The sequence below is a fragment of the Thecamonas trahens genome (assembly GCF_000142905.1).
Source record: "Thecamonas trahens ATCC 50062 unplaced genomic scaffold supercont1.22, whole genome shotgun sequence".
Taxonomy (NCBI): domain Eukaryota; order Apusomonadida; family Apusomonadidae; genus Thecamonas; species Thecamonas trahens.
Genome location: NW_013657658.1, coordinates 57,475 through 69,469, shown reverse-complemented (window position 1 = coordinate 69,469; position 11,995 = coordinate 57,475). Strand labels below are relative to the sequence as shown.

The 11,995-nt window shown below is 66.7% G+C and overlaps 4 protein-coding genes across 4 annotated transcripts; 2 read left to right on the top strand and 2 right to left on the bottom strand.

Annotated features, from left to right (window-relative positions):
- Positions 1-440: 440 nt before the first annotated feature.
- AMSG_05213 (uncharacterized protein) lies at positions 441-1,347 on the top strand (the record flags this gene model as incomplete). The annotated part of the gene is made up of 2 exons (XM_013902490.1): positions 441-471; positions 519-1,347. 2 exons carry the CDS (start codon positions 441-443, stop codon positions 1,070-1,072), a joined length of 585 nt encoding a protein of 194 aa, XP_013757944.1. The 3' UTR covers positions 1,073-1,347.
- Positions 1,089-3,284, bottom strand: AMSG_05212 (transmembrane protein 195; the record flags this gene model as incomplete). The annotated part of the gene is made up of 2 exons (XM_013902489.1): positions 1,089-2,619; positions 3,265-3,284. The coding sequence occupies 2 exons, from the start codon at positions 3,282-3,284 to the stop codon at positions 1,131-1,133; spliced, it is 1,509 nt and encodes a 502-aa protein (XP_013757943.1). The 3' UTR covers positions 1,089-1,130.
- Positions 3,187-9,610, top strand: AMSG_05211 (uncharacterized protein). Its single transcript, XM_013902488.1, has 2 exons — positions 3,187-3,490; positions 3,587-9,610. Exons 1-2 carry the CDS (start codon positions 3,283-3,285, stop codon positions 9,364-9,366), a joined length of 5,988 nt encoding a protein of 1,995 aa, XP_013757942.1. The 5' UTR covers positions 3,187-3,282; the 3' UTR covers positions 9,367-9,610.
- AMSG_05210 (uncharacterized protein) lies at positions 8,945-11,850 on the bottom strand (the record flags this gene model as incomplete). The annotated part of the gene is made up of 2 exons (XM_013902487.1): positions 8,945-11,807; positions 11,839-11,850. The coding sequence occupies 2 exons, from the start codon at positions 11,848-11,850 to the stop codon at positions 9,387-9,389; spliced, it is 2,433 nt and encodes an 810-aa protein (XP_013757941.1). The 3' UTR covers positions 8,945-9,386.
- Positions 11,851-11,995: the final 145 nt, after the last annotated feature.

Here is an 11,995-nt window from a genome sequence, read left to right as displayed (position 1 = left end):
GGGGGGATGACGGATGGGATGATGGGATGGCCAGTGGTTGGGTTGATGGTGGTGGTGGCCAGTGGTTGGGATTGATGGTGGTGGTGGTGGTGGTGGTGGTGGTGGTGGTGGTGGTGGTGGGAGGGGGGGGGGGCACGACGGGATGAGGGCCTCGACTCAGACGGAGATACAGAAACAGACAGAGACAGACACCACTCAAACTCGGTGCGACAGGAAGAGCAAGGCTGGCATGTTGTTGCAAAGAACAGGACCTGTGGCCGTCTTGGCTGCTCCGCTGCGCTCTTGTGTCTTTCTCCGCCGCCAGTTGCCCACCAGTAGGTTGAGCACAGCGAGGAGGAGGGCGGGAGGAGGGACTGATGTGGGCGACATGGCATGATGCCATGGTGTGCTTGAGCTCATCGCGTGCGAATGACGCAACAACGACAGCAACAACAACACTCATGCACGTCCACGTTCCTTCTGCTGCTTGCTGTCACGAACCGCTTGGGTCAACCATGCCGCGTCGCGCGCTGATTCAGGCTTCCTGTTCCGGTTTGTGCTCGGACGAGGAAGCGATGCCGGGCTGGTGCCCGTGCCGGATGTGCGCGGCGAGTCTGACACCCGTGGATGGTACATCTCTGCCGGCGCCCTGCTTCGCGCTCCCGGTGATGCAGCGGCGGCGCTGGTGCGGACTATGTCGCGGTATGCCCGTCAGCAGGTACAGCTGCCGCCTGCAGGGCTCGATGTCGACGCCATTGTCGAGAGCCAGGCCGCGTTTGTCACCGACATCCTTGGCCATGCGCTCGAGCGCGAGTGCGTGCTCCCGCTGAGAGAGCCGACAGCTCTCCCGAGCCATCCTGGTGACGAGCCGCCCATATCGCTGATGGGGGTGGTGGCCGATGCCAGCGCGAGCACCATCCCGCCACATGTGCCTGTCCTGGATCCCGCTCTCTTTGGGCCCAGCGACCGCCTCGACGCTGTCATGGATGCCTCGCCGGCGGCCGCCGCCCTCCTTCTGGCCTCGCCACAGACCGACCGGCTTTGGCGCGAGGCCCACAAGCTTGGCCTCATCCGTGCTGCTGACTCGATCTAGCTGTGGAGCAGTGTGACACGCATCCTGTGTGTGCTATGCTGTACTCGTGGGACACTCGTCATCCGGCCTTGACTTTGCCCGGCGGCGGCGCGCGCGGTGCGGTAGCCGCAGCTGCAAGGAACGCGCACGCACCAACGGCCGCCACTACCCATGCCGTTGTCGGCGAGAGCGCAAAGAGCGCAAACGATCCGCCAAACGCAGCTTCAACCTGAGGCATCGCAGTGTTAGCGGCGAGCGCTGCATAAGCGATCCAGCGGAGCGGGACCACCAGCCACGCCCACACCGAGCCGTCGAGAATGAGCGAGACGGCCGTGACATGGAAGATGACGTATGCGCCGTAGAGTGAAGAGTCGAGCAGCGAAAGCCGGCTCTGGAGCTTGAGTTGGTCAGCGATCTCGAGAATGGCCATTGTCACCGAGAGGCCGCAGTAGACCGCGAGTGCACCCGACGCCGGCCCCGCGTCGTGCCGGATCCGAGGCGTCGGCGGACCAGCTCGCTTGGGCTCTGCACACGCGCTGGCAGACTGCAACGCCTCGTGGTTGGCGAGCCGGTAGTTGTAGCCCGGGCCGTAGTCCAGGAACGTCCGCACCTTGGCCGCCACCGTTGTCGACGCCACCGCGGTCGCCACCGTCTCGATCAAGTGATGGCTCTGGATGTACACCGGGTTCCACGTCTCCAGCGAGTGCGTGATGCCGTAGATCACGTCCTCGTCCTCGGGCTCAAACGTGCCATAGAGCCGGTCAAAGATGATGAGTGTTCCGCCGTAGTTCTTGTCAATGTACTGCTCGTTGCGGCCGTGGTGGACCCGATGGTGCGACGGCGTGTTGAAGACAAGCTCCAACGGCCAGGGGAGGCGGGTGATGAACCGCGTGTGGATCCAAAACTGGTACAGCGTGTTGATCTGGTTGTGCAGGACGTAGAGCTCGAGCGGGAAGATGAGCGCGTACGGCACGTAGAACATCCACGAGAAGAACGGCTGCAGCACGCCCTGTCGGAGCGCAGTCGTCAGATTGTACTCCTCTGACGAGTGATGCACAACATGCCCGGCCCACCCGAGGTTCCACTCGTGGGCAAACCGATGCATGCAGTAGTACCCATGCTCAACAGCAAGAAACACGCCGAGGCCGACCAGCCACGAGCTCGCGTCTACCTCAATCAGCCGCATGTTGGTATGGACCCAGGCGTAGGGGAAAATCCCTGCGGCTTTGATCAACGCTCCCGTCGCTTGCTGGGTCATCCCAGCCGAGAGCGACGAGATCGCATCGTTGAGCCGGTAGTACCCGGTTCCAGCCCAAGCGTCGGCCACCGCCTCAGAGGCCACACACACAACAAAGACCGGGATGGCGGCCGCAATCAGATCCGGAAGCTTGTGTGTCATGGCTTCCAGGGCCACCTGCTCCTCCACGCATGTCAGCAGATACTGCACCGTCGCATACGCCGACAGCACCACCGGAAACAGTCCGATCACCATGTACAGTCCGAGTACCCGGCCCGACTTGGCCTCGGCAGCCGTCGCACCCGCCGTCGCAGCCGCGGCCTCTTCCGCGCTCCGTGCCGGAGGAAAGCGCACCATAGCCAACCACACCTGTACTCTATTACTCCGTCTCCCTCCTCACTGTCGCGATGACGTCTTGCGTCAAGTCGTGCGCCCTCTCTCCCCGACAGCAGCACCGTCAGCAAGCGCCACGTGGCCTGTCACCGCCCCGCGCACGCAAGTCGCCCACCGCCAGCCGCGATGGCCGCCAGCCGCCAGCCGTCACCGCCTGCGCACGCCTCTGTCGCCTACCGCCAGCCGTGATGGCCGCCAGCTGTCCCCCGCCACCGCCAGCGATAGCTAGCCGTCACCAGCCATCACCAGCCGATCACCAACCATCACCTGTCATCACCAGCCAACACTGCGCGTTCCGTCTCCGATCTCCCGCTCGGGGTATCTGTGTGTGTGTGTGTGTATGTGTGTGTGTATGTGTGTGTGTGTGTGTGTGTGTGTGTGTGACCTGGGCAAGGGCATCGAATGGAGGTTCCTCAGGCGGACTCGGCACAAAGAGGGGAAGGGGGGGGGGGGATGGCCAGACGGGGGGCGGACAAAGGGAACCACCTCACGACACACACACACGCACACACACACACACACACACACACACACCTCACACACACATACACACCGCCACAGCCACCACCTCAACCACAGCCACCTTGTTGTTGTCGGGAACATGTCGTGGCGTCCGTCGGGAAGGAGCTCGTCGTCGACCGCAGGCTCGTCTTCCACCACTTCTGCTGCGCATGGTGGTGCGGGGAACAGTATCCATGCTGCCGCACGGGAGAATGATGTCAATAGGCTGAGGGGCATGCTGGCCATGGGTACAGATCCCAATGCCAGGCTATCATCCTCGGCCGCTACTCCGCTTTATGCTGCAGTGGGTACGTAGGGGAAAGGGGGGGGGGGGGGGGGGGGGGGCATGGTGAAGGGGTGTGCGCACGACCTCGGCTTGTCACTCACGCATGACCCACGTATAGAACGCAACTCGATTGATGCGGTGCGCATGCTGCTCGGCACGCCAAATGTCGACGTCAATGCTGCCAAGACGGACGGCTGGGCCCCGCTGCTCACAGCCTCTCATCAGGGCTTTGTCGAGTGTGTTCAGCTGCTGGTCGACGCTGGCGCGAGCCTCAACAACTGCAACAGAAACGGCGCTACCGCGCTGTACGTCGCCTCGCAGAATGGCCATGGTCAGGTTGTCCAGATCCTGCTCGATGCCGGCGCAGACGCGTCCATCGCCAAGTCAACCGACGGCTGGACCCCGCTGCTCATCGCTGCCCAAAAGCCGCACCTTGCCGTCGTTGACATCCTCATCGCCCATGGCGTGGCCCTCAATCAGCAGAACAACAACGGCGCAACCGCCCTTTTTGTCGCCTCGCAGTCGCAGAACGCCGAGGTCGTCGCCGCCCTCATCGCCGCAGGCGCTGACATCGACATGGCCAAGAACGACGGTTCCACACCGCTCTACACCGCGTGCGACAAGGGCGGAAACTCCATTGTGGGCGCGCTCCTCGCTGCGGGCGCTAACCCGCGCATCTCAAAGTCTGACGGCTGGTCCTCGCTTCTCACTGCAGCCCACCGCGGCCACATTGCCGTCGCCCAACTTCTCCTCGATGCTGGCGCGTATGCCAACTGCGCAAACTGGAACGGCGCAACCGCCCTCTACATGGCCGCCCAGAACGGCCACGCCGACGTCGTCGACCTGCTCCTCGACTTTGGCGCGGATGCTTCCACCGGTAAGCACACTGACGGCTGGGCCCCGCTCCTCATCGCCACACACAAGCCGCACGTCGACGTCGTCGACCGCCTCGTCCGCCGCCGCACCCCACTCAACCTTGTCAACCACAACGGCGCTACTGCGCTCTACATCGCCGCCCAGAAAGGCAACCTTGAGCTGGTTCACATCCTCCTGGATGGCGGCGCAAACCCGAACATTGCCAAGCACACCGATGGCTGGGCCCCGCTGCACACCGCATCGCACAAGCCGTTCCCCTCCTGTGTCTCTGCCCTCCTCGACGCCGGGGCAGACATCAACGCGCAGGTCCACTCCGGCGCCACCCCGCTTGTCCTCGCCCTCGAGCGCGGCCACAACGACATGGTCCATCAGTTGGTCCGCGCAGGCGCAAATTGCTCTCTCCGCAAGTCCGACGGTACCCACCCGGTCGTCGTCGCTGCCTCCTCCATCCCCACCCTCGAGGCTTTCCTCGCCGTCGTTCCCGACCTCGAGGCCGCGCTTACCGCTCTCCGTGCTCACCGCCCGGCGCTCGCCTCCGGCCATCGCCTCGACGCCATCCGCGAGGAGCGCCGCATCACACACATGGACGACGTTCTCCCCGGCTATGTCGACGTCTTTCCCGACACCAGCATCCTCACGCCGGCTTCCGACTCTGACCCGGCCCCATCGTCCGACGCTGCCGGTGCCAGCGCCGCCTCTGGCGACAACTCCGCCGCCGCCGCCTCAGACCCCGAGGCCGATCCCAACTCGCTCCTCCCCCTCTCTGCGGCCCTCGACCTCGATCTCGACACTACGCCGGTGCTTGACGCGTCGGCGTTCCCGCCTCTTCCGCACCTCGCCGAGCCGGCTGCACCGCCGGCTGCGGTCCTCGCCGCGCTCTTTGGCGTCGATGAGACCGTCGTCCTGGCGCTCGCCGGCACCGAGCCCGCTGCTGAGCCCGCTGCCGAGCCGGCTGGCTCTACCGCAGGCAGCGCCGCCGCAGCGTCATCGTCATCCACCGCTGCTGCTGCCGCCGCTGCTGCTGCTGCCAACAATGCTGACACGGCTGCGGCGCCGCGCGCCTCGCGTTTTCCTCTCATCTCGGCCACCACCTGGGATGAGGTTGCTGCGCCGCAAGTCCTCCTCACCAAGCCGACCAAGCACGTGGTTCACGAGCACCCGCTGGAGCTGGTGACCGCCAGCGAGCGCGTGGCCGTCTCGGCAGCATGCTCGGGCTGTGGCTCGTCCATCGCCGCCCACACGCCACGGTTCCTCTGCCCGCAGTGGTGCACGCCCATGGAGGGCGGGTACGAGGTCGTGCTCTGTGAGACTTGTGGCGAGGAGCGGACCGAGTCGCTCCTCTCCACCACGCACTGGCACTACATGCACACCAGGCGAAGTGCGCCGTCGGGCCTCGCCTGGCAGTGCGCGGTTTGCTCAGACACGCCGCGCGGCTCGCCGGTCATGGCCTGCCTTGAGTGCCGTGTCTTTGTCTGTGAGCCATGCTTCCGCCCGGTCGGCCGCGCAGAGGCGCCCGGCGGCCTCGTCGCCCGCTGCTCCGCCGCCGGCACGCTCAGCCTTACCTGGGATCCGCCGCACAACGGCGGCTCGCCGATCGAGGCCTACCGAGTTTTCTGCCGCCCGGCTGGCGCCCAAGCCTGGGGCGGCGGCGGGCTTGTCGCGCCCAATGCCTCGGCTCTCATCCGCGATCTCACCCTCGAAGTCCAGTACGAGGTCAAGGTCCGCGCCGTGACTGGCTCGGGCGACGGCCGCGACTCGGCCACCGTCAACGCCGAGACTCGGTTTGTTCTCCCGCCGCCCATCACTCACGTCGCCACCGCCGCTCGATCCCTGCCAGGCGGCCCGGTCATGGCGCTCGCCTGGCCCGAGCGCGCTGAGACCGCCGCCGACGAGCGCGGCTTTATCGTTGGCTGGGACTCGAGCGAGGCCCTGGTCTTTGCCGCCCCTCTCCCGCCGGCAGCCCGCAACGGCATTCTGCTTGGCGGCCTCGCGCCCGGCTCCGAGACTCACGTCGCCATCGCGGTCGCCAACGAGCACGGCGTGGCGTACTCGGGAGAGCGGTTGACGCTGCGGTCGGCGCCGTCGCCGCCGAGTAGCATCGAGCTGGCGGCCGCGCCGCGGCCCGGCGGTGGCCTCGCGCTCACTGTCCGGGTTCCTCCCGGCGCGCTCGGCCCGGCCGTCGAGTCACTCCGCCTCGACGCTGTTTCGATCGCCGACGACGGAACGACACTCAGCGCGGGCGAGACGACGACTGTGCCGGCCGGCGACGCGGTCGTCCACCTCCCGACTGGCGTTTCAGGCGCTGTGCTCCAGGTGAGCGTGGTGGCAGTGCTCGGTGAGCTGGCGTCGCTGCCGTGGATCACCCGCGTGGCGTCGGCTCCGGCGCACCCGCCGCCGCCGGTCGAGGTCGTCCAGGTCCGTGCCTCGACCGACGCCATGGCTTTCATGGTCACGCTCTCGCCGTTTTCCGGTGGCGCAGCTCTCCGCGAGATCGAGCTGGTATGCGGCGAGCTGGCGAGCTCCCACCCGGTCGCCACCCCCGGCGCCACCGTCGAAGTCACACTCGGCGGTTTGAAGCCGTCGGCAATGGTCGACGTCCAAGTCTCGGTCGCCAACGAACTCGGCAGCTCGGCACCGGTCAGGCTGCAGGGCATCACCTCGCCGAGTCTGGCGAACGTGGCGCAGTGCATCGGTGACGGCGAGGTGAGCTCGGACTATGCGGTGTACCAGCTCTCGCCGCCACCGGCCAACGCTGCAGGCGACTCGCTGCTTGCGGTCTCGGTCTTTGCCCTCGACGCCGAGACCGGCGCTGTGGTCGGCGCACCGCTCACCACTGCACCGCTCGACGGGAGTGTGGCGTACGTGCGGGCCGATGGCCTCGCGCCGGCCACCCGGTACGGCGTGGTGGTGGCGGCGACGCCGCCGCCACACTTTGCGCACGTGGCTATGATGGCGGGCTCGGCCGCCGACCTCGCGGCCGATTTCACCACTCTCTACGGGCCGCCAGCCGACGTGGCGCTTGTCGACGTCGAGGCCAACTCGATGGTGGTGACCTGGACGCCGGTGGCGCCGGTGGCTAGCCTAGAGCTTGTTGGCTACCAGGTTCACGTCACAACGCTGGCCGAATGCGACAGCTACCCGCCGCACCCGGCCGTGGTGGCGGCAGACGAGGCTCCGCGGCTGGCGCTGGACGGCCTCGTGCCGGGTACGACGTACATTGTTTGCGTACGGAGCGTGTCGGACCTCGGCGCCGGCGAGGCGTCGGACGAGGTCTCGCACCCAACGTTGCCTGCGCCGCCACTCGAGGTGACGGCGGACAACGTGTCGGCGACGAGTGCGTCGCTCTCATGGGTCCCTGCCCCGATCGACGAGGGCGCCGTTTACGAGGCCTTTGAGGTTGTGGTCAACGGCGAACTGGTGGCGACGACGACGGCGCCGGTGGCCGAGGTCGACGTCCTGGCGCCGTCGTCGGTCTTTGACATTGAGGTGCGAGCGCGGACGGAGCACGGCGTGTCGTTGCCGAGCGGCTTGGCCGTCACCACGCTCCCGCCCGGGGTGGCGCAGGTCGAGGCGAGCCACGTCCGCGAGCGGACGTTGGTCCTGACCTGGCAGCCGCCACATGCCGGCGCGGTGCCGCTCAGCGAGTACGTGGTGTACCTCGCCGTGCTGGAGGAGGAGCTCGACAGCGAGTGGACCGGCTCCATGCCGGAGCCGGACATGTCGTTTGCGCGCGGCATCCCGACTGGGTCGACCGAGACCTCGGTGGCGCTCACCGGTCTGCGGCCGGGGACCCGGTACGGGTTCCGAGTGGCGGCTGCGAGCGAGGCTGGCGAGTCGGACGACGGCGCCGTGGTGATGGTCTCGACGCAAGCCGCGGCGCCGTCGCCGCCGCGGGCGCTGCGGATCGTGGCCGCGGCTCCAGACGCACTCACCGTCTCGTGGCAGGTCCCGCAGTGGAACGGCGGCGTGGCCATCACGCAGTACGACGTCCGTGTCACGCGAGTCCACCCTACGCCGGCCGGCGCCGACGACGGTGTCCGAACTGCAACTGTCATGGCGAATCCGGCCAACAGGCTCGGGTCGGTGACGGTGAGCGGGCTGCTGCCGGGCGCGGCGCACGCGGTTGAGGTCTCTGCGCGCAACGCCATGGGCGTGTCAGGCGCCGCGAGTCTAAGCTCGGGCGCGCTGGCGCAGACCCGCGCCGGAGCGCCGCCGTTTGTCCGCGTTGCCGATGTCGGCACCGACTGGGCCCAGCTCGAGTGGGCGGCTCCACCTGTGGCGCGGCCGGACACCGTAAGCGCGTTTGTGGTTGCTGTCGCCGGGCGGGACGAGATCCGCGTCGATGGCCTCTCGACGCGGATATCTGGCCTCCGGCCGGGCTCGAGTGCAAGCGTGGTGGTGAGCGCGGTGACGAGCGTCGGGGTCGGCCAGCCGTCGGCGCCGGTCCGCGTAGTGTGCCTCAAGGCCGAGCCCATGCCTGTGTCGCTAGCGATCGACTACGACAACGCGCACATTGCCATCGGGCACTCGCTGGTGGCGCTCAAGTGGGACGTGGTCCACGACGGGGGGACCCCTGTGCGGCAGTTTGAGCTGTACATGGCCGAGGGCGGAGCTGAAGCGGTCCTCGCCGGGGTCAACGCGCAGGCGCCGGGAGTCTTCTCCTCGGTCTTCTCCTCGGGTGACCGCTACACCTCTGTCGATGGCACGCTCTCGCCGTCGACGCAGTACTCGTTTGTGATGGTGGCTCGGAACGAGGTCGGAGCCTCGGGCCCATCCAACGTGGTGACGGTGACCACGCTCGGCGAGCACTCGTTTGAAAAGTGCAAGCGCTACCGCAACAAGCCATGCGACGTCTGCCTGGAACTCCTCGAGTTTGGCCTGTTCAAGTCAGCCTGCCTCGAGTGCTCGTTGTGCGGCCTCGCGCTCCACAAAAGGTGCGAGGGCGACGTGGTGGCCGGCTGCCGCGGTGCAGGCGAGCTGGAGGAGGTCTCTGACGAGGACTCGGACTTTCTGGTGGTGTAAAAGCGTTGCAAGTTGCTTGGCTACAGAGCGTGTGTGAGCGACGATGGCGCGACGCCCATGTGGTTGGCGATGGCGGTGAGCCGGGCGGCGTCCGCGGCCGCGCGCCCGCGCTCGAGCTCCGACTTGGCGGTGAGGGCGTCAGACATGGAGGGGAAAGCAGCCCAGAACGACCACTTGCGGGTCCGGAGGAGCGGTGATGGCGGCTGAACAAGGCCGTGGATGACAGACATGTCGGTGGCGTCGGTAGTGACGGCGAGGCCGGCGAGGTGGCCGACAAGGACAACGGTGGCGTCGCCGGCATCGGGGGCAGGCCGCTCGACGAGAACAAACAGGTGAGGCGCAGCCGGCGGCGCGATGACTAGCATTCGCGGAACGTTGGCAGCGTCGGGCGTGTCTGCGTCGCGCGAGCCGGTGCACGGCATCGGAGGCGATTGGAGGCTCTGTAGGGCGATGCTGTCGCCGACGGCCAGCGGCGGCGGGGCGTCGATCCACGGAAGGCCGGCTGGCGACGCGAGGGTGAGTGGCAGGAGCGTGGCCTTGGCGTTGCGAAAGATAAAAAAGGTCTGCAGGGCGCGGGTGACGTCTTCGAGCTCGCCGGATGGCAGACGCTTTGCAAGATCGAGGCCCGAGAGCGAGGTCCGCGCCACCGGGAGCAGGAGGCTCGGGTCGGCGAGAGCGTGGTCCAGCCGCGGCGGGCGCTGGGCGGCGAGGTACTCGTCCTCAAACATGGCAGTGAAGAGGTTGAGCGGGAGCTCAAAGAAGGCTGAGCGGAGGCGCTCGACAACCAGGACGTAGGCAATGTCAAACAAGGTGCGGAGCGCAGGATGGGCAGGCAGCGATGAGCCGAGGAGGAGGCTGAGAAGCGCGGTGGTGAGATGCATGGTGGCGAGCCGCGAGCGGGTTGGGTGGTGGGCGAGGAGGAGGAGCTTGGTGACAAGCAACGCGTCTGGGAACGGAGTGTCGAGGCTTGGTGTGTCGTAGCGGGTTGCGTCGTGGGCTGACGGCGAGTCGGTGGCCGACGCCGCTGGCGAGGCGGCCGGCGATGATGACGGGAGCGAGAGGAGGCTGAGAGACGGTGCGGGAAGAGGCGCTGGCTCGTTGTGCTCGGCGGGCGGCGCGGGCTCGACAGTCGAGGCATCCGTGGCAGCCGAGGCTGAGAGATCAGTTGCTAGCGAGTCGGACGGCTCGGCTTCGGCGATTTCCGAGTCACACGACGAGAACTGCGACGAGTTGCCCCACGAGGTCGACTCACGATCCTCGAGTGAGGCGAGCGAGGTGAGCGAGAGCGGGCGGGCGCGGGCGAGGCCGGCGGCGGCGAGGTCGCGGGAGCGGACGGCATCGTTGCTGACGACAGCGTAGAGGCAGGCGAGGGCCGGGAGCGCCAGCTCGTCGGTGCCGACGTTAAGATTGAGGGCAGCGACGAGAGCCTGGCGCACAGCCACATCCTCGGTGAGGAGCGCCGAGGTGAGGGCGCGGATGAGAAGTGGGTCGTCGAGGGTGTGGAAGAGCTGGGCAAGGAGGAAGAGGGCGAGCTCAGACGAGAGCTCGGACGAGGATCGGGTGACCGAGGCAACGAGGACCGGGCGGACGAGGTCGTTGAGGAGCGAGGTAGTGAGGACGGAGTTGATGCCGGCCAGGCCGAGGGCGTAGATGTCGTGGATGTAGAAGAGGTGATCGAGGAGAGCGTCGAGCGCAGCACGGACGCGGACCGGGCCCGAGGCCGGATCGGACGACGCGGCGGTGACGGCGGCCTGCAGGCGGTGGGCGTGTGTGGCGAGGGTGGTGATGAGGGCGGGAAAGTAGGGTGCGACGGGCGGCGAGACAAGAAAGGTGCGGAGAGCAGCATTGGGGATGCGGAAGACTTGCAGAGTGAGGGTGCGGACAGCAGCGGCGATCATGGACTCGGAGTGGTTGTAGTAGCGGATGGCTTCTGTGTAGAGTGGGAAGGTCCGCTCCTCGACGTTGAAGAAGAACTGGATGGTGGTGTTGTCGAGCTTGAGGGCAAGGGTCTTGAGAAAGGTGACGTAATAGGCCAGGATCTCTTCGTTTGACGAGTCAAAGGCGTGTGTGATGATGTTGTTGATGCGGTTGTTGGAGAGGATAAAGTAGATGGAGGTCTGGGCCGTGATCTGGGAGAGGAGGATGGAGAGGGTCTGCAGGCCCTGGACCACCACCACATGCGGAGGATTCTGCTTGAGAATGCGGAAGAGGGCATCCAACATGCCAACCTCCATAAAGGCATCAAAGATGGCTCCGTCGTTCTGATCGCCCCAGATGACCAGCTCGGCCACCGCACGGAGAATCTCCACCACGCCCTCGGCCGTCTTGTCCGTCACCACCGGCGTGGCTGCAAGCTCCTCGCCGTAGAACATGACCATGTCTACAGAGAACCGGTCACGCGGCTTGGTCCGGAAGAGTCCAGAGATGCGGGAGAGCATGGTCTGTGGGGGGGGGGGGGGGAGGAGGGGGGACATTGTGGAACATGGGCTCGGGCAAGCTGCGACTCATCATCGAGTCATCGACTGGACCTTGGCTGGCTGGCGTGTGGGGTGCAGCCAACGACTCGCTCGAGTCGTCGGGAGCCAAGGGCAAGATGGCGGCAGCGGCGAGTGTGGCCGGGGCGGCGGCG

Bases quoted from the DNA above. Each gene is read 5' to 3' on its own strand.
- AMSG_05211 (XM_013902488.1), top strand. From the start codon at position 3,283: ATGTCGTGGCGTCCGTCGGGAAGGAGCTCGTCGTCGACCGCAGGCTCG. The intron at 3,491-3,586 runs GTACGTAGGGGA...ACCCACGTATAG, and splicing joins TCCGCTTTATGCTGCAGTGG to AACGCAACTCGATTGATGCG.